The sequence below is a fragment of the Mytilus galloprovincialis genome, chromosome 11 (genome assembly GCF_965363235.1).
Source record: "Mytilus galloprovincialis chromosome 11, xbMytGall1.hap1.1, whole genome shotgun sequence".
Classification (NCBI taxonomy): Eukaryota; Metazoa; Mollusca; class Bivalvia; order Mytilida; family Mytilidae; genus Mytilus; species Mytilus galloprovincialis.
In genome coordinates this window covers 70,852,962-70,876,138 of record NC_134848.1, presented here as the reverse complement: position 1 = coordinate 70,876,138, position 23,177 = coordinate 70,852,962, and the positions used below count along the sequence as shown (strand labels likewise).

The 23,177-nt window shown below is 33.5% G+C and overlaps 1 protein-coding gene across 4 annotated transcripts in view; it reads right to left on the bottom strand.

Annotated features, from left to right (window-relative positions):
- Window positions 1-23,177, bottom strand: part of LOC143052734 (parathyroid hormone/parathyroid hormone-related peptide receptor-like) — a 77,137-nt gene that overhangs the window by 47,180 nt on the left and 6,780 nt on the right. For 2 of the 4 annotated variants that reach the window (XM_076225837.1, XM_076225840.1), the window contains exons 2-3: window positions 6,380-7,245; window positions 2,442-2,547 (exon numbers count right to left, since the gene is read on the bottom strand). In XM_076225837.1, the coding sequence (XP_076081952.1) occupies window positions 2,442-2,547; window positions 6,380-6,457 (184 nt within the window). In that variant the 5' untranslated portion in view covers window positions 6,458-7,245. Of the gene's footprint in view, window positions 1-2,441; window positions 2,548-6,379; window positions 7,246-14,781; window positions 14,878-23,177 lie in introns of those variants that run through there. The other 2 variants (XM_076225838.1, XM_076225841.1) reach the window with 2 other exon arrangements.

The following is a 23,177-nucleotide window of genomic DNA, read 5'->3' as shown; positions in this document are numbered from 1 at the left end:
TGATCATGCATATGAGATACGCCCATTATTTACAAATCAATGCATATTTGATCTAATTTTTTTGAGAAAGTATATGCTTCATCATTTGAAAAAAAAGAGATATAATTTAAACGATGTCTAGATTTTTCACTCAGAATATTTTCCATTTTTTAATATGTATTGAAAAGATGAAGTATATAAAAAAAACAGGGTCATAGTTTACTTCTTTTGAATATTTAAAATAAAAAAACAACTCATGAAAGTGTAGTTCTTAATGCCAAAATATAAAAATAACAAACACTATATAATAAAAATAATTTAAAAAAAAAGAGAATACAATATAATAAGAAGCAAGACATTAAAATCATATAACTTTGAATCCTAAAGTTTACTCTACAATTCGTCTTAATCAAAAGGTTTGAGTAAAAGAAACATTGCAAACATCAAAACTGCATACAAGGTTTTTAACAATATAATTTTTTGGACAGAAATAGAAGAATAAAATGCATAGATATTTTTTAACAAGGTAAATCAAAAGAGCAACTTAAACAGTTGAATTTACTTTGGTGAATTGATTCTTGAAAAAAAAAGCTACGATTACTGAATAGGGTGAGGTCACATTAATGGTTGCACTTGCGATGACAGTTGTTTTCCATTCGTTTGATGTTACTGTGCTTTTGGTGTTTACCGTTTGAAATGGGACTTTCCTTACAAGTGCGCAATAACATTTTTACATTTTAGCTTTTTATCTCCCAAATGGTACTCAGAATATAATATGGTGCGGCTTCTGATTCAATGATACAGGGGTTGACATTATACTTAATCGAAAGCTTATTCATCAAGGTTTTAAAGATAGAAAAATTTAATTCTTTTCTTCTAAGGGAGCTACCATTTGTTTTTATGGGGGGGGGGGGGGGGGGGGGGGGGGCTAGGATGAAAAATTTTGTCCTGCATTTTTTTTTAGCTGTAATCTCTGTTCGGTCCTGCCTTTTTTTTTTAGTTTATCCTGACTTTTTTTACCTAAATTGTCGTCCTGACTTTTTTTTTGCAAGTGTCTCATCCTGCCTTTTTTTTAAACTCAAAACTCCTGTCCTGCCTATTTTTTTCAAATTTCATCCTAGCCCCCCCCCCCCCCCCCCCCCCCCCCCCCCCCTCCCCATAAAAATCAAATGGTAGCTCCCTAAGTGTAGAAAATATATTCAATTTATGTTCGAAGGAGACGATGACAAAACAATTTTCCCATAAAGCGGGAAAAATAAACTGCCTTTTTGGCCGTTTTTAACAACGCTGACATTTTAAGTAACAGGAACTGCTACCCATTGTTTTCTAGTTTGTAAAGTCTTCAAGAAATAAAATATGAAACACCACCGGTACCCTATAGAATGCATTTCGAATAATTGCGGCATTCACATTAAACTTTAAAGGTTGTCGTTCTTTTATCGTTAAATTTCGGTAATCTAAATTTTAATAGCTTGAAAATGCTTGTTTGCAAAATTCTGTTATGCAATATTTGTCATTAATTGCATCTTTATATGGATTTTATTTAAGTGTCTATCATTAAGTGATATGAACTTGAGGTATGGCACGTGTCTTTTTTTCTATAACGTTACATTTGTGAACTAAATGTTACATATTACCACTTAAATCTAAGACATCGTACCGCAACCTACACGCAAGAGTTGCGTGTATGGGACTTTTAAACTTATACAACAATCTTAATTGAAGGTTACTCTCACATTAGTTAATTAGAATCAAAAGAGGTTTAACAATATACAAATTTCATGAATCCATTTAGAATTTGAAAAAAATACTGATGGAATTGCATTTATTTCAAATGGAACTAGTTCCGGTGTGTCAATGTGATAAGCGGCTAATAAGTTGCCATACGATGCCACTTTAGGAATATAACACGAGCAGTCAAACGTCAAATAAGAATGTTATTCTGGTATCTCAATCCTATATATCTCAGACATTCCAAATGGACCAAGACCTCGTGTATCGAGAGAGCAAGAGGCAATAACAATGCAGGCGATTATCGCAATACGATTGATTGATTGATTGTTGGTTGCTGAGCGCGATTCGAAACTACACTAAAAATGACACGATAGGGAATATGACAATTGGTAAATTTACAGATAAGTCTACAGATTTTATTCGAATACCTAAAACAATCGTACCAAATTGACTCTCAAGTTTTCACATGGAAGTTTGTACATGCAATGTATTTAGCCCCTTTTTGTCTATGCATCAAGTTAGTTTATCCCGACTGTCTGCTGTATACACGTTAACCAGATTTTTGTTTGTATTTATGCTATTTTTTCCGTATTTTTGTGATGTCTGTTATCCTTTTTTGCATGGTATATTTTTCTATGTTTTATACAACATAGTATTATCGAATCCATTGTACTTTTTCTAATTTCTATCAATTAGAAAAACAATACTTATGTCAGGTTATAACTTACCATTTCTAACGGAGGCAGACAGGATACTAACATTGCACTTTTCTCTTGCTTTTTGAATCATTTCATTCTCATACTGTAAGGATTTCGTCATATCGGAAGTCTGTAGCTAAAATGATAATTTTCATGTTAAATGCGATTTAAAAAAAATGGTAACTAAATAAGAAGTGCAAAACGTAAATTCGTCAGAAAATCTGTAAAACTATTTATAATATCCCTAATTAACGGTGATTTTTAAAACGCATCACGGAATATATTATACTCAAATGAAGCTTGCTCCCAAATTTAAGCAGGCAAACTTTTATATTTTGTTCCTTATAAGATACATGTAATTACTTCATTTTCCTTTGACGGACGAACGTATGAAACAAGGACGGACTTGATCCTGTTTTTCCCTTTGTTTTACCAGTTCCAATAATTTCAACTGTTTTGTTTGATTTCTGTCTATGGACAAAACAATCAATTGCGGAACACTTACTAGAAGCCATAATAAAGCAAATAGTGCTAACAGTGGCGTAAAACACCAATAATCAATTTAAAACGTAGGTAGACTATACATCGTATAGGATTCATCAAATGTTCATATGAAGAATTTAGATGAAATGTTGCAATTCTTATTATATTGAACACTCAATCTGTTATTGTATGGCAGATTCACAAATTAAAACATTAATTAATTAGTCGTTGGTAATTTGCTTTCAGTGGCAAATATTTCATATCAGGACGAGCATTATTTAGAGATAAACTATACAATGTATCAATGTATAAGTATATAGGTATATAAATTGGTACGACCGGAATGCATAACCAGATTATTTTTTTTTACTGTCGCTAAAAAATAAGAATTATTATGTAGGGCAGAAATTTGATTTTGCAAATGCCAACCTAGCGGTCCGCTGTGAGTGGGATATAATAGTTAACGTCCCAAATCAACCGGACGTGTCACCGTATTTTTAATATATCCATGAAACCGAAACAAGTCCCTAACCCCCACCACACCCCACCCCACTCTTGTTCTAAAAGCCGTATCTAAATACCAAAATCTAACATTAACTTTTCAAAATAAAATATCCATGAAACCTTAAGATACATGCACTATGACAAGACCAACAAGGTGGTGCTAAATTGTAATTTAAAAGTGTTAAACTGTTAAAATAAGAACAAATAATAAAAAAAATATTTCGTTTATTTATTGATTGGTTCTTAAACGTCCAGTGGAAAATATTTCATGCATGTTTGGGATTGTTAAAAGATCTTGGTAATACCGGAATTAAGGTGGTACAGCTGTACCTAACACTACAGGGAGATAACTCTTTAAAATCAGCTAAACGTTTTAATTTCGTTGTTTTGTTTAGGAAATATTAAGCTTCTCAATGATCAAAATGAGTGTTTGTCAAACTGCTATATAACAAGTGTAATTTTTATGAAAAATTGGTTGGTTAAAATTTTTTGAACTTTTTACATTTTTGTCAAAGGGTCAAAGTAAATATTTTTATCAAAGTTTTATGAAAATTAAACGAGTCGAATTAGTTTTATTGAAGGTGTTGGGTACCACCTTAAGGAAGAAGGAGCATGAACGGACAAAAATGAAATAAATAAAATAAAAAAAATAATGAAAAATAGTTGTGTATTGGTCCCTTAGATAACAGCTATCGAAAAGAATATAACCTCATGTTTACAGATAATTAACTAAGGGGGAATGGGAATGTTTATCTTCATGTTATAAAAAACTTTATTATTGTTATTGATAATTGTCGTATCACAACAATAATAAGTGATTGTATATGCATATTTCTCTAATTGTTAAACAACTTATCCTTTTCCCGACCTATTGATTATTTTTATTTAATCAACGAGTGCGTTTGATAAAAGTTCTTCGCCACCTAAACTTGTGCAATACAATATTAATCCACTCTCCACAGTTAAATTTCGAATAGGCGAGCCTCGCTTTTTAATTTGAAAATTCAACTGTATCGAGTGGATAAATAATAGTACATGTATCACAATCGATACAGTGGTAGAATGTATATATCATTTATTTGATCGGCGATCCTAAAGACTTTTCTCAAAAAGAAATAATTCATTTCGTCGAATCAATATCTGATGTTCAGTACACAGAAGTGCATGTTTTCTAAAAAGATTTTGTTATTAACATTTATCTTTCAGAATTTCTTTCAAGCCAGTGCTTTAGAAAAAAAATATTAGGAAAAACTAAAAACTTTTCTACTTCAGAATTACTATAAAGCCAGTGTTTTTGAAGGCCGTACGGTGACCTGGAGTTATCAAATAAATGGTTGATGATTACCGTTTTGGGTGGAGTTGTATTGTTTTATGAATGCAAGATTATCTAATTCGACATATTTCCCTATACCTGTTATCAATCTAGGATCAGACAACTATTTAGAGGAATTGTGTTCTCCTGATAATGACAATCTCGTTACAGTAGTATCATACTGATAAAAAGTAACATGTTTATAAAAACATTCCCACTGCTAAATAGCTTCCGGTTATTTATCTAATTCTTTGATATCCTATCTTGTTGTAGCCAGCATGTAGTATTAAGACTTACCCTAATGATCATGTCCCTCCTCGTGAACGACACACTCACTCACCCATGTAGCAAAATATAACGATTGAAATATTCCGTTAATTTGTGATCATTCCGTTTATTTAACAATAAATACATGGATCGTCAACATCTATGTTGAATATTTCCAAATCCCATTTTTAGAACTTTATGTCGTTATATTTATCATATTAGTTTTACCGTAGTAATTTACAATTAGAACTCTTACACTTAATTAACAATGTCGATAAAAGCACTTAGGTTTTTTTACATGCTTTTTGTATTCAACAAGAATTAAGTCGATATTTAATAATGTTTACATTTTCTTAACACCAATTATATAATAAAAAGTTGAACAAAAATATAAAGATATAAATAATCACATGGCTGAAACAGAATAAATAAACGATTTACAAATTGAAGGAGAAATAATAAAAAAAGTAAATAAAACAACACATTTTATATAAATTGGATTAAAAGAAAAATAATAGAAAGAAATATAAAGCATAATAAAAATGAATGCAACCAGAACTTCATAAAGTTCATGCGTCGCAAAACGCTTTTTTGTATTTACCTTCAACATGAACACTCAAAGTCGACATTTTAAAGCCTTGGATGTTTTAAGAACCGTTACAGTTGAAAAGCTATATGTCCGAACCGAAAAAGAACTCTAACAAAATACGGTCAGCTTTGCACGAAGTTGTTTAAACCTTAGATTTTTTTTATAGTTTTAAAATTTGTAATTGGACAATTTTAGAAATATTTGTTATGAATCAAGTCAACAAAGTACTGACTGGTAGTCTAAGCTGATGATACCCTAGGGGACTGGTGGTCTAAGCTGATGATACCCTAGGGGACTACTAGTCTAAGCTGATGATACCAAAGGGGACTACTAGTCTAAGCTGATGATACCCTAGGGGACTGGTAGTTTACAAGCAGAGGTATCAAGTCAACAAAGTACTGACTACTAATCTAAGCTGATGATACCCTAGGGGACTGGTAGTACTGACTGCTAGTCTATTAGTAGCTGATGATACCCTAGGGGAACGGTTGTAATCGTCACAACTCGGCCGATTCCGTAGAAGAAGAGAAGCGGAGTCACCCGAGGAATGCCGAGTGGGACTGGTAGTTCACAAGAGAGGTATCAAACAAGTTGTTTACAACTGGAAACAAAGCTTTTCATGATTAACATTCATAAGGATGCCCAAAGCCCAATATTTGAAAGTTACGAATGTATATGACCGAAGAAGCAGTTGAAGAGCAATATGACTGAAAAGGACTTATAAATCATAAGTAACATTAATTTTGAAAAAAGGGTTTAAAATAAATAAATAAATACTTAATTTAAACCTTTTTTATTCTAACAATTACTTACCTCATTTTGATGACAAACTGTACCTCCACAAATCCTAAATATTACAAACAGAACACTACTACAAAGTATAAAGCACATGGTAACGTTAACTACTATCAAATCGTACTCACTAACTCCACAGTCAATTTTACGCCAAATTCAACAATGACTTACAAGTCTTCTAACATGATAGTCGATATAAGGCTAACTTTAGAATAAAAAAGTCTGTTCTAATACAGTTGATAAAAAGTCAAACTTTAGAATAAGAAGAACAATCCAAATTCTACAATGTAGTCTTCAATGACTTACAAGTCTTCTAACACAGTCTACAAAGTCTAACTTCTAACACTATCGATAAAAAGTTAAACTTTAGAATTAGGAGAACAAATATTGTAAATTGAATGTATTACAGTATTTTTTTTTATTTACTCCTAATTTCGTCACAACAAGGCGAACTAACATGTGCGTTGCTTCCACAGAATTCTTACTTAAGAATAATGTAAATTGAATGTATATCTGTAGTCTTCAATAACATACAAGTCTTCTAACGCGTGCGATAAAAAGTCTTAGACTTTAGAATTAGGAGACTAACTAATGTAAATTGAATGTATTCTTGTCCCTGAGTCTCAGTATTCATAATCCAGTGTATATGTTATCATTGTTTCCAATAAACCTTCGTTACCATAGTATACTGTCAATTAAAACAATCTTCTCTACCTCCTCAATATAGAGAAATATAATTGGTTATGTAAATCTCTGCTCGCCGTATAATACATAGCTTATATTTCAATCGGTTATTAAATTACAGTATTTTTTATTTACGCATAATTCCGTCACAACAAGGCGGACTGACATGTGCGTTGCTTCTACAGAATACTGCATTATATCTGAAAGAAAATAAATATATGGAATAATCACTTATAACTTAGTCGTTAGTGGTTGGTTGTCAATTATTGCAGTTTTTTATTTTCATATATTAATAGTCGATATATTTTTTAATATTCCCATGTAAATCATTTAATTCAATTGTTAATGGACAGAGAATTAAGTTCGATGGTGAACATCCTTACATATATCTACTAAGTCATTGGTTGATGGTAGAATATTCATTTTTTATATTTCTTTATTTTTATATAATTAGAGTTGATAGAATTTTGTTTATTGATATGAAAGCCCTGTACTATGACAGTCAATCCGATGCTGATCACTCTAACGTATATACAAGAAGTTATGTTTGATAAGTCGGTGATGGTAGAATTTCAATTATTACATGTTTCCGTTTTCATCTATTCAGAAATTATAGATGTTTCAAAATTATTATGTAAAACCCTGTATTGGGATTGTCATACAATTAAATTCATTGTACTGTGATGGCCTTTATGGAGTATGATAGTCAATTGACAAGAAAGTCCGGCACCCTTGCATGTATAGGTTATTACTAATAAGGGGCGAAAGATATCAGAGACACATTTAAACTCACATATATGTTAACAATGAACAGACAACGCCATGGATAAACAAGGAAAAATACCAATTATATACAAACAATAGTACACAAAACACAACATAGAAGACTAAAGACTGAGCAACACGAATCCAGGCTAAACATGCGGGTGATCTCAGGTGCTATGGCAGGGTAGGCAGATCCTACTCCACATGTGGCACCCGTCGTGTTGCTCATGTTATAAAATACCCGGTTTTAAGTCTAATTCGGTAGGAGATATTCGGGAAAAGGGTAAGGGATTGTAGTTACGACATTAGGAACATGTCCGTAATTATCTGTGAAACGGATATTCATGTTTTCTCTAACTGTTTATGACGTCTCTACTAAATCCATTGGATGTTGGATGTGTTCTGATTAATAATATAGTCTTAGATGCATGAATTTTTAATTAGTTGTTTGTGGCTTTGAACGAGCTGTCAATTATTGTGAGTACTCTCAGATCTGTACTTGTTGGAATATACAAGTACCCGACCACGTCCACTCTGTGTTTTTGTTAGATGTATTTCTATTTGTATCCATCTGATGAGTTAAGCCTTTTTGAACTGACTTTTTTTACTTATCTCTTATATTGCACTGTTACACCACTGTCCCGGTTTAGTGGAGGTTTGGGATCCCGTTTACATGTTTGAATAATTCTGTATATTCTGGATGTATGTACCTGTCCCAGGTCAGAAGCCTGTAATTCAGTGGTTTGTCGTTTATTGATGTGTTACATATTTGTTTTTTTTTTCTATAGAATATATATAAATTAGGCCGTTATTTTTCTAACGTTGGTTTGAATAGTTTTACATTTGTCATTTCGGGGCCTTATATAGATGACTAAGCGGTATGGGCTTGTTGGAGGACGTACGGTGACCTATTATAGTTGTAAATTTCTGTGTCACCTGGTCTCTTGTGGAGAGTTGTCTAATTTGCAATCTTACTATATCTTCTTTTTTATATTTAATAACGGTCAACCAACTAGTGATAGCGTCCGGAAAACTTACGAAGGAATGACTTCAACATGTGATGGTAGAATGTCAGTTATCGCATTTTAGTATAAATCTACAAGTCCAACGATACTGTATCACGTATAATATTCAAAAAATATATGTCGAAGATGGAAAATACATCGCATAGAAAGACAAACATTTTCATACAACAAATAGTCTTTGTCAGAGAAAAGTTTTTGCAATCCCTTTTACAGTTTTACAGTACTTGATTGTGACCATATAAGGTAATTGTAAACGTTTAGCCGAAACTCTTGAACTTCATCGAACAAAATTCAAATAAAAGCATATCATGGAGAAAGTTTTTTTTCTGTTCGCTAAAGGTATTATTAGCCCCTGAATATAAAATTAGAGCAAGATAGTTGATATAAGAGGTTCTGTATGGGGTTTGCAGGAAGACAGAAAATGGACAAAAAAGCACTATAAAGGACTGAAAAATCAAAGAACAACGAAAATAAATATACAGAATGGAGAATAATTACCAAAAACATCTAGAATCGCGAAAAAGATCTAAAAGTTTCATAAAATATGTACATGTATATACTGTAAAGAAGACCACCCCTAAACTAGACCCTCATATAAATCATGGTGGGCCGTTAACAATAATTACCACACTGTAATAAAGATATAACATTTTAATTAAATATGCAAAGTTTTGTATAAATACCTTGTCACATGATACTGGATTATCAATTAACACCCTAAAATAAGTATTTTCGGTCCGACATTAAAGTCAAATCTGAAATTTTGTATTGTACTATTTATCAGATTTATAATTTATAGTTTATCATTTTGCATTTAATAGTAGTCCAATGTCATTTACTTAAAGCAAGTTGTGACATCAACCGTGTGAAGGTCACGTCAAGGTCATGTCAGATACATATCCATTGTGATAAAAAAAAGTTTTATTTAAAATTTCAAATGAACATTTAACACTGTTTATAATTTGTATATACTATTACATCTTTCTTTTTGTTACATCAGTAAAAAGTGATATGAAGCAGGAAGGAGATATTCTGCCTGGTTTATTGAAATTCTAAAAGTGAAGTGCTACCTTGTATTCATATTACAAGATTAAAAATAAATCGTGACGTTACAGTTTTACTATATGTGTCTGTTACGATACAATTTTCCCATGAATTTTTACGATACAATTTTCCCATGTAATTTTTATCTTTTTCTAAAGGCTACTTTTAATTTTATTTTTTTTTTCAATAAAATGTCTTGATTTGATTGTCCCTTGAAAGACAGTATTGTAACTATTTGATTGTTTGATTGATTGATTGATTGATTGATTGATTGATTGATTGGTGACCTCGGATGTATAAATAAGTCAACGTAAAATGGTACTAATATACAAATAAATAAGTATATGATATTAATACAAATGTAAAATTGACACATAAAGAGGTTATTCAGGACATTCAATATTCGTTCGTATAATCTTTTAGCTCAGACTGGTTGCTTTTTATAAAAAAAAATATTAAAATATTAGGTCTATTTATTGATTTATGCGTTAAAAGTGTTTGTTTACTTTCGTCTATTGCCGAACATTCCAAAACATACTACCGGGTATCAGAGTAAAACGGCTTTATGACTATAGTGACATCACTGGGTAAGATCTGTAACTTTTTGCCACGGCCAGTCGATCGCCATGAGTGTATTCATATACTATCAGTTATATAGTGTGATAGTGAACTAATACGGTGTATATGGAATAAACTGTCCTAATATATCGAGTTAGGTCATTGGCGCACCGTTTAACGAATTTATCTTACTTGTGTTATTAAGACTAGTGACCTATCAAAGTGATTAAGTCTTCAATACTTAGTTTTAAGAGCCTGCTTCCATTTGTCTAAACAAAAACATAACCAACGATAACCGTTTTAAATTTCAATGTTTCATTATCAATGTCTTCGTCTGTTGAAACCTTTCAGATTTTCTCTATGTGTTGAAAGGGACATTACTAACCATATATGTGATAACTAACCCCTACATTTTGTAGAACACTATATCAAATATATATAGTCACCACGTGTAGTTTCAATAACCAGCCACATCCCATAAATCTATAGGAGGTAGGATAAAGTTGTTTACATCCTTTTAATATATCGTTTTTTTTTTTGTTTTTTTTTAAATAAAAGAATTATTTACTGCTTATTGTGTGCTAGCGTCCAATGGTTAATATGTCATGCATATAAAAACAATTGACAATAAATCATAAAGATAAGGACTATTTAGTTGGTCAACCAAGATAAAGATCAGGCATTTCACCGACAATGAAAATTGAGTGATTACTTTAGAATTACACACAGGTATGACATTTGTCTATACCAGTTCAGTTATTTGCAAGGGTTCACTAACGTGTAGACAACATGGCACTCTTCCTACACAAGGCATCGGATTTAACTTGCCCAATTCGATCGGATGTGAATGCGTAGTTATACATCCTACACACCCACATCGGATGCCCACCTAGAGCATGGATTATACTGTAGGATGTTTAATGTCCAGTGACCTGTGCATTTTGCTATTACGTTACTTTGTTTATATATGAAAATAAATCTGTAGACAATAAATGCATCTTCTTAAGCTAAATATAAACGGAAGAGCATTGATTTGTATGTTCATATACCAATATAAAGGACTTAGTCTAGGTTGAACATTAAACTATTTACATGTAATCGCTACCATATTTGTTTGTGTCTATCATATAAGCCCAGAGAATATAGTCCAACGGTTATATTCAAGTTCATACGTTGATCATCTGTACTTGTTCACATGGTCCTTCGGTTAAAAGTTCTCATGTCCCTTTTTTTTTTTTTTTTAAATATTTACAAAAGTTTTTTTTGTTATTATACTTCATCCGGAGGATACAATCAGGCAGACGATCTAGAACAAAAGCTTAATGAAATGTAGGTCTCTGTGACCTCTGCTAAACACATATCATTTGTAACAAGAGAAGCCTTCAAGGAACAAAATAAATAAAAACGTTAATCTGTGGATAATGTTGAAATCCTCAGATAATCCTGACTATATTACTGATGCAATGTTTCTTAGGGCAAGCAATTATATGCGGGATATACCATGTAGATACACCTTTCAATGTAAATGACAGTCTTTGAAGCGACAAACGTTACTCGTGCGAAGCTAAATCAACTAAAAACATATTAAATGTATGCGTTCTAGAATATGCATGTCATTCAATGACTTACTCTCGAAATGATTTCCAATATTAGTTATCAAAGCAAACGATGTACCGTTTAGCTTGTTAACGTTTTATGTGAGTTACAAAGCGCATTACATTTTTAATTCAAATCACGTTAAAACTACGAGACATGCACCTCATCTCCGGCAATTATCGAATGACACTTTGAGGATAATTTACTTCGAGCACTAAGTCTTCTAGTTGTTTCCTCGTCAAGACTTTTGCCTCATTAAGAAAGCATGCTTTCACATTATAATCTTTATTAAAAAAATAAACATAAAAGAAAAATAACTAATCAATGAGTTAAAATAACATCAATAAATATCAAAACACATCAGAACAAACCAATAGTATGACATTTCGATATGGAATTCACATTTGCTGTCTTTAAGAAAACAATAAACAAGTTTTAGGGGAAAATGAAATAATTAAACTTGACATAAGGCCTCAGCTTCAATTATTTCTTGTTTATCTTATTAATCTTCTTTTAGTCAAGTACACACATTGTTGAATTTCCTATAACAATGAAAACGAAAATATCACGCTTATTATCTTGGAATAACAAATAGAAAATATTTTACCATCACAAGATACCAAATGACACAGAAATTAACAACTATAAATCACCGAACGACATTCAACGACGAGCAAAGCCCATACCGCATAGTGGTCCGGGAATATTTTTTTTTGTCCCTTGATTTTTGTTGTCGTCCATCAATATAGTCCCTAGTGTGGACAGTGTGTTACTTGCCATTTTTTTTTATATCCCTCCAAATTTATTTCTTTATGTTTTAAGCCTCAAATAGATAGTAGGGAATAAAATTATGAAATTGTGTCATGTAAAGTAGTGATTTGGTCCAGCATATAAGAATTTCGGAAGCTGTCGAAAGATTTCAAGTCCTCTTAACATAAAATTGTCTATATTTTGAGTTAGAGCTAATGAGATTGACTATCATTTTGATAATTTGTTCAAAAGTAGTACAACACACTGTAAAAATATTATAGAGAAAGCGCAGGTGTTTTTTCTAATTTTCATTTATTATCTTAAAGAAATGCACTACGAAATAACTGTGTTCTCGGACCTAGTCAGTTCTGAAAGGCCCGGGAAAGACATATATAAAACAATTCAAACGAGAAAACTGACGGCGTACTTCATGTACAAAAAATGAACGAAAAACAAATATTAAACAGATTTTTATGAAAAATGTTGAGTGCATGCATAACAAAGATTCAATATAACTAAATATGTATACATTTTTCTATTGGAAATTTGGAAGGGTTAAATGTATAATCATAAATGATTTATTGGAGATTTATAGTATTCTTCTCAAATGAAAAAGGCACAAATATAAGCTAAACTATTCATGTGAAATTTGAATAAGCCTCCCTTTTTAAACCGGTCAGTAATTATTTTTAAATAATCTGTAAAGAAAGGGAACTAATTTAAGTGTAAAATTTCGGTAGAAAACATAACAACCATACAAAATAATAACTGAAATATCATACCGTATAAAAATACCTTTTGTAATTTGATTTTGTTTCCTTGATGGTATTTTGTCAAACCAGGACAAATGCAGCTATTTTGTGTGATTATAGGGAACAGTTGCGATTATAATTTCACCATATTGTCTGATCCCTATCTAAACTGATAGTCTTGAATGTAACATATAATTATTAAGAATAATTCATGAAAATAGATTTTAAGTCATCCTGTTACCAAGATAAAATGTTATGTGATCGTGTATAATGATAAATATTTACAAACGTTAGTATATAGCATTGATCTATGTAGATACAAAAACACCATTAAACGATTTTATAAATACGAATAATCTTTAATGCCGGCGACACACTGTCCCCAAATTGACACCAGATGGTCATACGAATATGACACTTCGAATTTTGTGCAAAGATGACCACGAACTGTGTCAGCAGCTCAAGCAAGTACGGTGCATACAGACGGTCACTCGATGGCACCAAACACACACGAAGGGCAAATTAAAACAAAAAGTCGACACGAAAATGAACGCTTGCATGATCTTTTTCAGAATATTTGACACGTTAAAGATTTTGTCACCGATGATGAAGTTGCTGTCGGAGCCTGAGAAACTGTAAAACTCAACCAACCTCATACGATGATGTAAATGTAATATGTACATGTTACGGTTAAGCTAGTCCTGTTTCGAAATTAAAGGAATAGGATTTTGTTCCTCTCAATGAGTAAGCCCTTAATATTTAGCTTCACGTAAGGCTGTAATTCGTAAAGCAGAAATCTTTAAAAAAAAATTGAGGGACATTCCTCTTAGAGATCACCGGCACGTTTATATATTTATCTTAAATTGAGATTGGAAACAGTGTTTCAACAGGGATTGTGTCAAATTGACAACAAACCGACCAAAACTTGTGTATTCAATCATGAAATGCTCGTGTACTTGTAGTTTTGTGCAAACGATTTTCGTAAAAATATTTTGACATTATATGAATGATTAAAAAAAGCATTGGTGCAACGCAATACTACAAATGCATTACGGATTTAAAGAGTTATCTCCCTTAACTAAAGGACACTTCCCCACAAACTCTTTTACGTGACGGTGATTTATTTAACGTAGCCACTGTTTCGAAGTTTGGGACCTAATTTGTCCGTAATGCATATTTATTACAACTTACACAATCTTAATATTAAATACTAATGTGTATATATAAGTAATTATTGTTTACTTACAATGTACATGTAGCTAAGTCCAAATAATTGTAGTGTTTGTCAACAATTAACAGATAAAATATTTATCAATGTATATATACATATGTCCATATCAACATGTTAAAACTAAATGATCAATGAGGAATTGATAAATATCTTTTAAACTTCATATAATATGCAATGGCAAACCTCTTAACAATACTTAACCTGTCTCTTGAACTTTATCAAGTTAATATTCAATTAAGATAAAAAAAAAATATTTTACAGACGACTTTAATTACTATTCAAACACAAGGTCAACTATTAGAATCAATAATTTTGAATAAACGACTCGGTCAATTAGTAAACTTTTGCAATCTTAAGAATCATCTTGTAGGTGTGCATCCAGAATTTTTATTAAAAGTATCAGCGAGCGTCTAGCACAAATTTGTAGATCCCGAATCGAACAGAATAAGAGTGACCCGAATGCCTTCTGTTTAAAAGACTGAGGATAATTACCGAGTGCATGATCACTCGAAGTGATAACCCCATTGATCTTAATTGTTCAATTTTCTTTCAATTAACTATAAATTACAGATACGTATATAGTGCTCTGACAAATACGTGACGAAGCGCATATATAAAAACAATAGATTATTCTTTATAAGCGTTAAACCAATGAAAATCGTCTAACGTAGCGAAATAAACACGATTCACACGTCAAGGATATGATGGATTTTTGCTTGATTTCACGAATAATAATAGATAAATAATTTGTCCCTCCCCTCAATTTTTTTTTAAAAGAATACAAAAAACAAAACAAAAACACACACACTTTACGGTGAGCTGTTTCTAAAACACATGTCGTGTGGAGTGGTTTCCAAAATATGTATTTTGGACATATTTTGGATTTTTTTTAATTATAAAACTTGTTTCCTTTGCACTGATTTCTAGAAGCTTAGTGCGAAATAAATGGATATTGTAAACGTTTCAATTTAAAATGAAAGACTCTTAAACTTTAACTGTAAATATAAAAAAGAGGATGTGGTTTGATTGCCAATTAGACAAATCTCCACAAGAAACCAAATGACACAGAAGTTATAGCAACTGTAGGTCATCGTACGGCCTTCAACAATGAGCAAAGCCAATACCTCATAATCAGCTATAAAAGGCCCCGAAATGAAAATTTAAAACAATTCAAACGAGAAAACTAACGGCCTAATTTATGGCTTTTTTCTGTAATTGATTATCAGCGTTGTAATTGAATTTGGTAAGGCCAATGGGTAAATCAAACGTTGACTATCATAATGGTACAACAAAAACTATGATCAGTGGTGTTCTTTTGTTTAGGCATGATTGATGGAAATCGTTTAATGGATTATGCAAGTAGATAAAGTAAAGTCTTTTGGTTATACTATACTTAAAACAATTATGAATAAAGTTTAGACCTTAGAGGAAAATTGATTATTTACAAATGTATGTACTTAGGCCTTTTGTTGTTTCTTTGCACTGAATCGGTACGCCGGTTTATTCTCCGAAACAGTGGTAGCATGGTCTTCTACGAAAAGCTAACTTATGTAAGATAAGCGTAGCGACATCGCCTCCGTTTCAGATTTTGACGCTTGCTTTTGTTTTAATTCAGCAAAGTAATTACAACTTAGATTCATACTACTCCGAAACAAGTTGTATTACTGAACACAACCTTTTATTGATCAGCATAACATCTTTTCTTAAAGCTTTGCTAATAAGAACACGTATATCATTGACCTTTCGGGATATGAAAATTCGCAGTCAATAATTTGACTGAATGCGAAATATTTTTTTACATGTAAGCAAGAAAGTGGAATTCTTCGTATAAACAAAAATGACAAAATATATACAAATTTAAGCCAGAAAACTAATACCCTGATTTATATACGAAACAATAAAATAAAAAAAACAAAAAAACAAAAAAAATCATATATAACGAAACGATAACCACAGTATTACTGGCTTAACACACGAGTCAGGCACATACACAATGTGGCTGGAATAAATTAAAAAATAAATAATCCAATTAGTTAAACTCATCTTTCTGAGATTCCTCAAAATGATAATAATGTAGCGATTTTAGTTAGACTGTATAAATTATTATTATGTAAGATATCTTTTGATTAATATATTTGGGATAAATTACATTTCTACAGGGCAATGCCCAGTATTTTTATTTAATTGAACTGTATCTATATCATTTAAATTCACCGCCCGGTATCTTAAGAACCGCCCGGTACCCCATCTTTGGAACCGCCGGGGTACCGTCCGGTAACCCCATCTTTGAAACTGTCAAGGTACCGCCCGGTAGCCAATCTTAAGAACCGCTGAGGTACCGCCCGGTATCTTTAGAACCGCCCGGTACCCCATCTTTGGAACCGTCGGGGTACCGCCTGTAAATATGTATATAAGGGGATGCGAGAGAGATCATGCGGAGGGAAATAGAAAGAGTAAGAGATATAATTGAAATTGTTAGTTAGACGTGTTGAGAGTAATATTGTGTTAGTGAATTAGGATTATTGTTCAACTGTTTTATTATGTCAACTGATATACATTTAACAGATTACAGTGATTTGATTTGAAACTTTGTGTTGTGGTTTGTTTTCTTTGTGCCATTTGAATATGGATTTCACGTAATTTACGCTACCAAAATAACACATCGACAAACACGAATCCATACAAAAACGACAACGCTACAAATGGTGGCAGCGGTGGGATAGCCATACACAAAGTTTATAGATTCATAATGAGGATAACTGTTGGAATATCAGTGAGACTTAAACTATTTGGATACATGTTAGAATTTTCAGTGCAAGCTGTGTTTTTTATTAATGGAGATGGATCGAAATAGAACTGACTATAATTCTTATCCAATGGATTTTACGAACATTGGAGAAGAGCAGACTGTTTCTGGAGAACACAACTTTAGGAACAGAAGTCAGTATTCACCAGGATTATTTTCACCATCTCAAGAATTCCAAGGGGTACCCGATTCCATTCCAAGGACACCGGGAGATGCCAGAACCGCACACCGGACGGCCCCTGGAACCCCATTGTCGACGGTGCCGACAGCTAACAGAAGGGGTGGTTTCGACGGTAGCAGAAATTGGAAGGATGAATCTTTTATTTCGAGCACACCAATGTTTGATATGAACCAGAGACAACAAAATGCTAATACAGCCGGAATTGATCATAAATGGAAGAAATTTGTTTTAAGATGGATTTGGTTTATCTTAAGTTTGATACTTGTGGTCGGATTCTTTTCCGTAACATTTCCATTTCATGACATTGTTTGTTGGCTGAAGCAAAATGTTATATTATTGGTGGTTACTCTACTAATAACATTTCTAGTTTCGGTAATTGCGAAGTTATTCATAAATGAAACCACAAAACGTCTGGAACAGTTTGATAACCAAAATGAGTACAGAAGAAGACCAACAGATTCCGTGCGTAAGCAATTGAACTTTGACCAGAACATTCCACATAGTCGAGACAATGCAAGGAATGTACCGATGAACTCATCATCATCTCTGCAAGTTAACCGATCCGAAGTTCAGGTAAAGCGGACATTTAGTGGCAGTAACGATGATGTGTTAGCAGACTTTCTACGTTACTTTGAAAACATTGCGACACTAAATGCGTGGAATGAAGAGAGAAAAAGGTTAGTGTTCTTTACAACCTTGCGAGGACAGGCAGAAACAATTGTGCACGGATTGCCTATAGATATCCAAATGAGATGGGAGAGTTTGATAGATAAGATGGAGTTACGATTTGGACATTCAAACATGAAAGAAAGCTACCTTGCAGAGGCAAAACTAAGGAGGAGGAAACCTGGGGAATCGTTTAGAGATTTGGGGCAATCTATTGAAGATTTGTACAGGCGTGCATACCCATCTCATCCAGAACTTGTCCAAGAAAATAGTATCAGATCGTTTCTTGACGCTTGCGGTGAGTCGGAGGAGTTCCGCATGTTTATAAGGCGAACTAGGCCTAGGACTCTCCAGGAAGCTGTTGCAAGTGCCATGCAAGAAGAATGTATTGGAATAAATGAAGGAAATGTGAACAAGGTTAACAAGAGAAATAATGTTTATACAGTGGAAAAAGAAAGGGATGTTTATGAACCGAGTTCAAAGAAGAACAATTATTCAGAAAGTCCTATAAACAACCGAAGATATCAAAATAAGATATATAGACAGTGTACGAATTGTGGAAAAAGAGGACACACAAGAGAGTACTGTTGGAGTAAGACACATTCAAACAATCAGAACATTTCAAATCAGACGGTACCAGAGGAAGACACCGCCCAGATTAGCGGTGGTACCGTCCAGCAGTTAAACAACAACCGGTCGGAGCAATAGGCCCTGCTCCGACCGACGGTACCTGGTGGCCTAGCAGAAGTTTAAAGGAGTGTTCCTTGGATAAACGTAGGACGACACGTTCCACTCAAACTGAAAGGGGTGATATGGAGATTGACTTGGATCACTTATTAGACCAAGATTTAACTCCAGAGTATCACATAACACCTAAGCGGTTGAGTGGTGGTGCGTTTGTTTATCTAAGAGGGGAACACATAGACAATGAATTATTGTCAGATAATATTGGGCAAAACAACGTAGCTATGTTAACGAAAATACCTGGAAAAGTTGGTATGATGGTGGGTGGTCAAATAGAAGGATCATCAATTAGTTGGAAGATTGATACCGGTGCAAGATGTACTTTCATAACAGAAGAATGCTACAGAAATATTTTGCCTGATAGTAGACCTATGCTAAGACCAGTGGATACCAGATTCATCACAGCTAGTGGTGGTGATTTAAAAGTGTTAGGAACTGCTGTGATGACATTATCATTTGATGAGTTTTGTGTTCAATTTCCAATTATTGTTGGAGGAGTCAGAAATAATTTACTTGGTGAAAATTTTCTCCAAACCTTTCGATGTGAATGGGATTGGGATTCCTTATCTCTGGAAATAAGCGGTAGAAATATTCCGTTTCACGAACAAAATGAATGCGTTCGTTCTAGTAGAGTTGTATCACTAGAAACAGTGACAGTACCAGCTAAACATGAAATAGTTGTAAGATCGGGATTAACGAGAAAAGTTAGTACAAGTTCTGCAAATATAAATGGTGTCTTGTCTCCTGATAGAAATTTCATGACGAAATATGGACTAGCGCTAGCAAGAGTACTAGTTAATGCATCACAAGGCATGGTGTATGCAAGATTGTTTAACCCAACCAATACAGACATTATATTGTACAAAGGAACACATATTGCTGTGTTTGTACCAGTTGTGAATATCGGCAATTCTGTTGAGGTGGAAGATGAAAATGAAGATGTTTGTGAGATTGTTGAGCATCGTAATTCGTCTAATAGTTTGTTGCCTCAATATATGGAAAAGATGTACCAAAGCGGTATACAGAATCTTTCAATTAAAGAAGCCGATGAATTTAAAAGGGTATTGCTGCAAAATTGTTGTGTGTTTGCTGACCCTGATGGAGAAACTGGACATACATTATTGGGAAAGCATGAGATTAAACTGGAGAAAGAGATACCGATCAAGGAACCCCCAAGGAGAGTCCCGTTATTTAAGAGGAAAATATTAGAAGAAGAGATTGAAAAGCTGGAAAAGAAAGGAATTATTGAAAAATCGTGCAGTCCTTGGTCAGCACCAATTGTTTTAGTACAGAAAAAGGATTCATCATGGAGACTATGTGTTGACTATCGAAAGTTGAATGATAGAACAATTAAAGATGCATATCCGATTCCGAGAATAGAGGACAATTTAGATGCACTGAACGGCTCGAAGTGGTTTTCGTCTTTAGACTTGGACATGGCGTATCATCAAATTCCAATGAAACTATGTGATAAAGAAAAGACTGCGTTTGCCACACCGATGGGAGGATTGTACCAATATACTGCCATGCCCTTCGGATTATGCAATGCTGCGTCAACGTTTCAAAGGATAATAGAGTCTGCCTTACATGGGTTACAATGGCATATAGCCGTATTGTACCTGGACGATATAATTGTGATAGGAAAAACGTTTAAAGAACATTTGAATAATATATGTAAAATTATAGACAGACTTAAACTTGCTGGGTTGAAGTTGAAACCAAAGAAATGTACGTTCTTCAGGCATGAAATACAGTTTTTGGGCCATATAGTGTCGTCCAATGGGGTTAAAACAGATCCAAAGAAAGTAGAAGCAGTTAGTAAGATGGAAAAACCTGAAAATGTGAAAGAACTTCGTTCATTTCTAGGGTTGGTTTCGTACTATAGAAAATTTATCAAGAATTTCTCATTTATAGCGAAGAGTCTATTTGAATTAACAAAGCCTAGTGTGACATGGAACTGGTCTGAAGAATGTGATATGGCGTTCCATACATTGAAGGATAAATTAGTGACATCACCGATTCTGTCTTACCCTGATGTTAACGGCGGGGAATTTGTTTTAGACACTGACGCGAGTAACTTTTCTATTGGTTGCGTTTTATCACAAATTCAACAAGGACAGGAACACGTTATAGCGTATGGAAGTAGGACTTTGAATAAACCGGAAATAAACTATTGTGTTACTAGAAAGGAATTACTAGCAGTTGTGTATTTCATGAAGTACTTTAAGCATTACCTATTGGGACGTAAATTTACAATCAGGACGGACCATGGATCCTTAACATGGCTTTATCGATTCCGGGAACCAGACGGTCAGATAAGTCGCTGGATACAACAAATAAGCGCATATGACTTTAAGATAGTGCACAGACCTGGCAAGAAACATAGTAACGCTGACGCTCTATCAAGAATCAAGATAAAAGAGCAGGACTTTTGTACTCAGTGTAAATTGCCATGGGACTATGAGTTTGAGGCACCGCCTAAACAAGATGAAACTGAAGAACCAGTTGTTATTGCACCAGTAAATAAAATTAATACAGAAGTTGACAATTCATTAAATGTGCCAATAAAGAGGGGTCGTAAGCCAAATACTCCTAAACGTGCACAAGCTAAGAAGCAACCAGATATTACTTTGACGCCATCCTTGATACATGAAATGCAAATCCAAGACACAGAACTAGCTGATGTATTGAAATTAAAGTTGGATAGTGCAGATAAACCTACATTCGAAAATTTCACAAGTAAAAGTACATTATATAAAAATTGGATTCAAAAATGGGAACTCTTAACTGTTCAGGATGACATATTATGTTACTATTGGGAAGACCAAACTGGAACTAAAAGATGGAAAATCTGTACACCTAAAGCTTTACAGGGATATGTACTTTGGCATCTACATGATTCCCCAACTGGTGGACACCAAGGCATCAACAGAACTAAAAAGCGAGCTGCGCTATGCCCATTTTTCTGGCCACATATGAATCGAAATATTCAAGATTACGTTACATCCTGTGATATCTGTGAAGAAAGAAAACAACCTGCCCGATCAAAAAGACATAAAATGAAAAGTTATGTTATGGGTACAAGATTTCAGAGACTCGCAAGCGATATTGCAGGCCCACTTCCCACTACTGATCAAGGGAATCGATACATATTGGTTATTCAAGACTATTTTACAAAGTTTACGGAAGTTTATCCGTTGTGTGACATAAATGCAGAAACCGTAGCTAATGTGTTTCTAAAAGGATGGATTAAAAGATACGGATGTCCAGTGGAGATCCATTCAGATCAGGGTACTCAATATGAGAGTCAGTTGTTTCAAGGTATTTGCAAACTCTTGCATATTTCAAAGACACGGACTACAGCTATGCATCCAAGATCTGATGGTATGGTGGAGAGAGGAAATAGAACAATAAAAGAAATGCTATCTAAGTACATTGACCGAAATCAGTCCGATTGGGATAAATACATCGACTATATGGTGATGGCATATAACTCAACACCCCATGACAGTACTGGTATTACGCCGTATAGAATGATGTTTGGTGACGAAATGAAAATGCCGTTAGATTTGATTACTGGATCACCGTCAGATGATAACGAGGAGACTCATTTTAAGAATGAGCATAGCTTTGTAGCTAAAATAAGAGAGGAGTTAGAAAAAGCTCACGAGATAGCACGTGAAAAATTGAAAAGGACTGCAATCCGCCAAAAGGATTATTATGACAGAAATGTGAAAGAAATAAATTATGCTAATGGCGATTTGGTAAGGAGATGGCAGCCTCACGTAGTGAAAGGTGGAAAGAAAAAGTTGTACAGAAACTGGACTGGCCCATGGGTAATTATCGAAAAATTAACGGATGTCCTGTTTAAAATTAAACATTCAAAGAATTCGCCTAATGTGGTTGTACATGCAGACAATTTGAAAAAGTATACAGGAGTGAAGTCTGTTTCGTGGTTTAAACCAGAAAAGACAATCTTACACGCACAACCACCATTAATAAATTATTTCGACA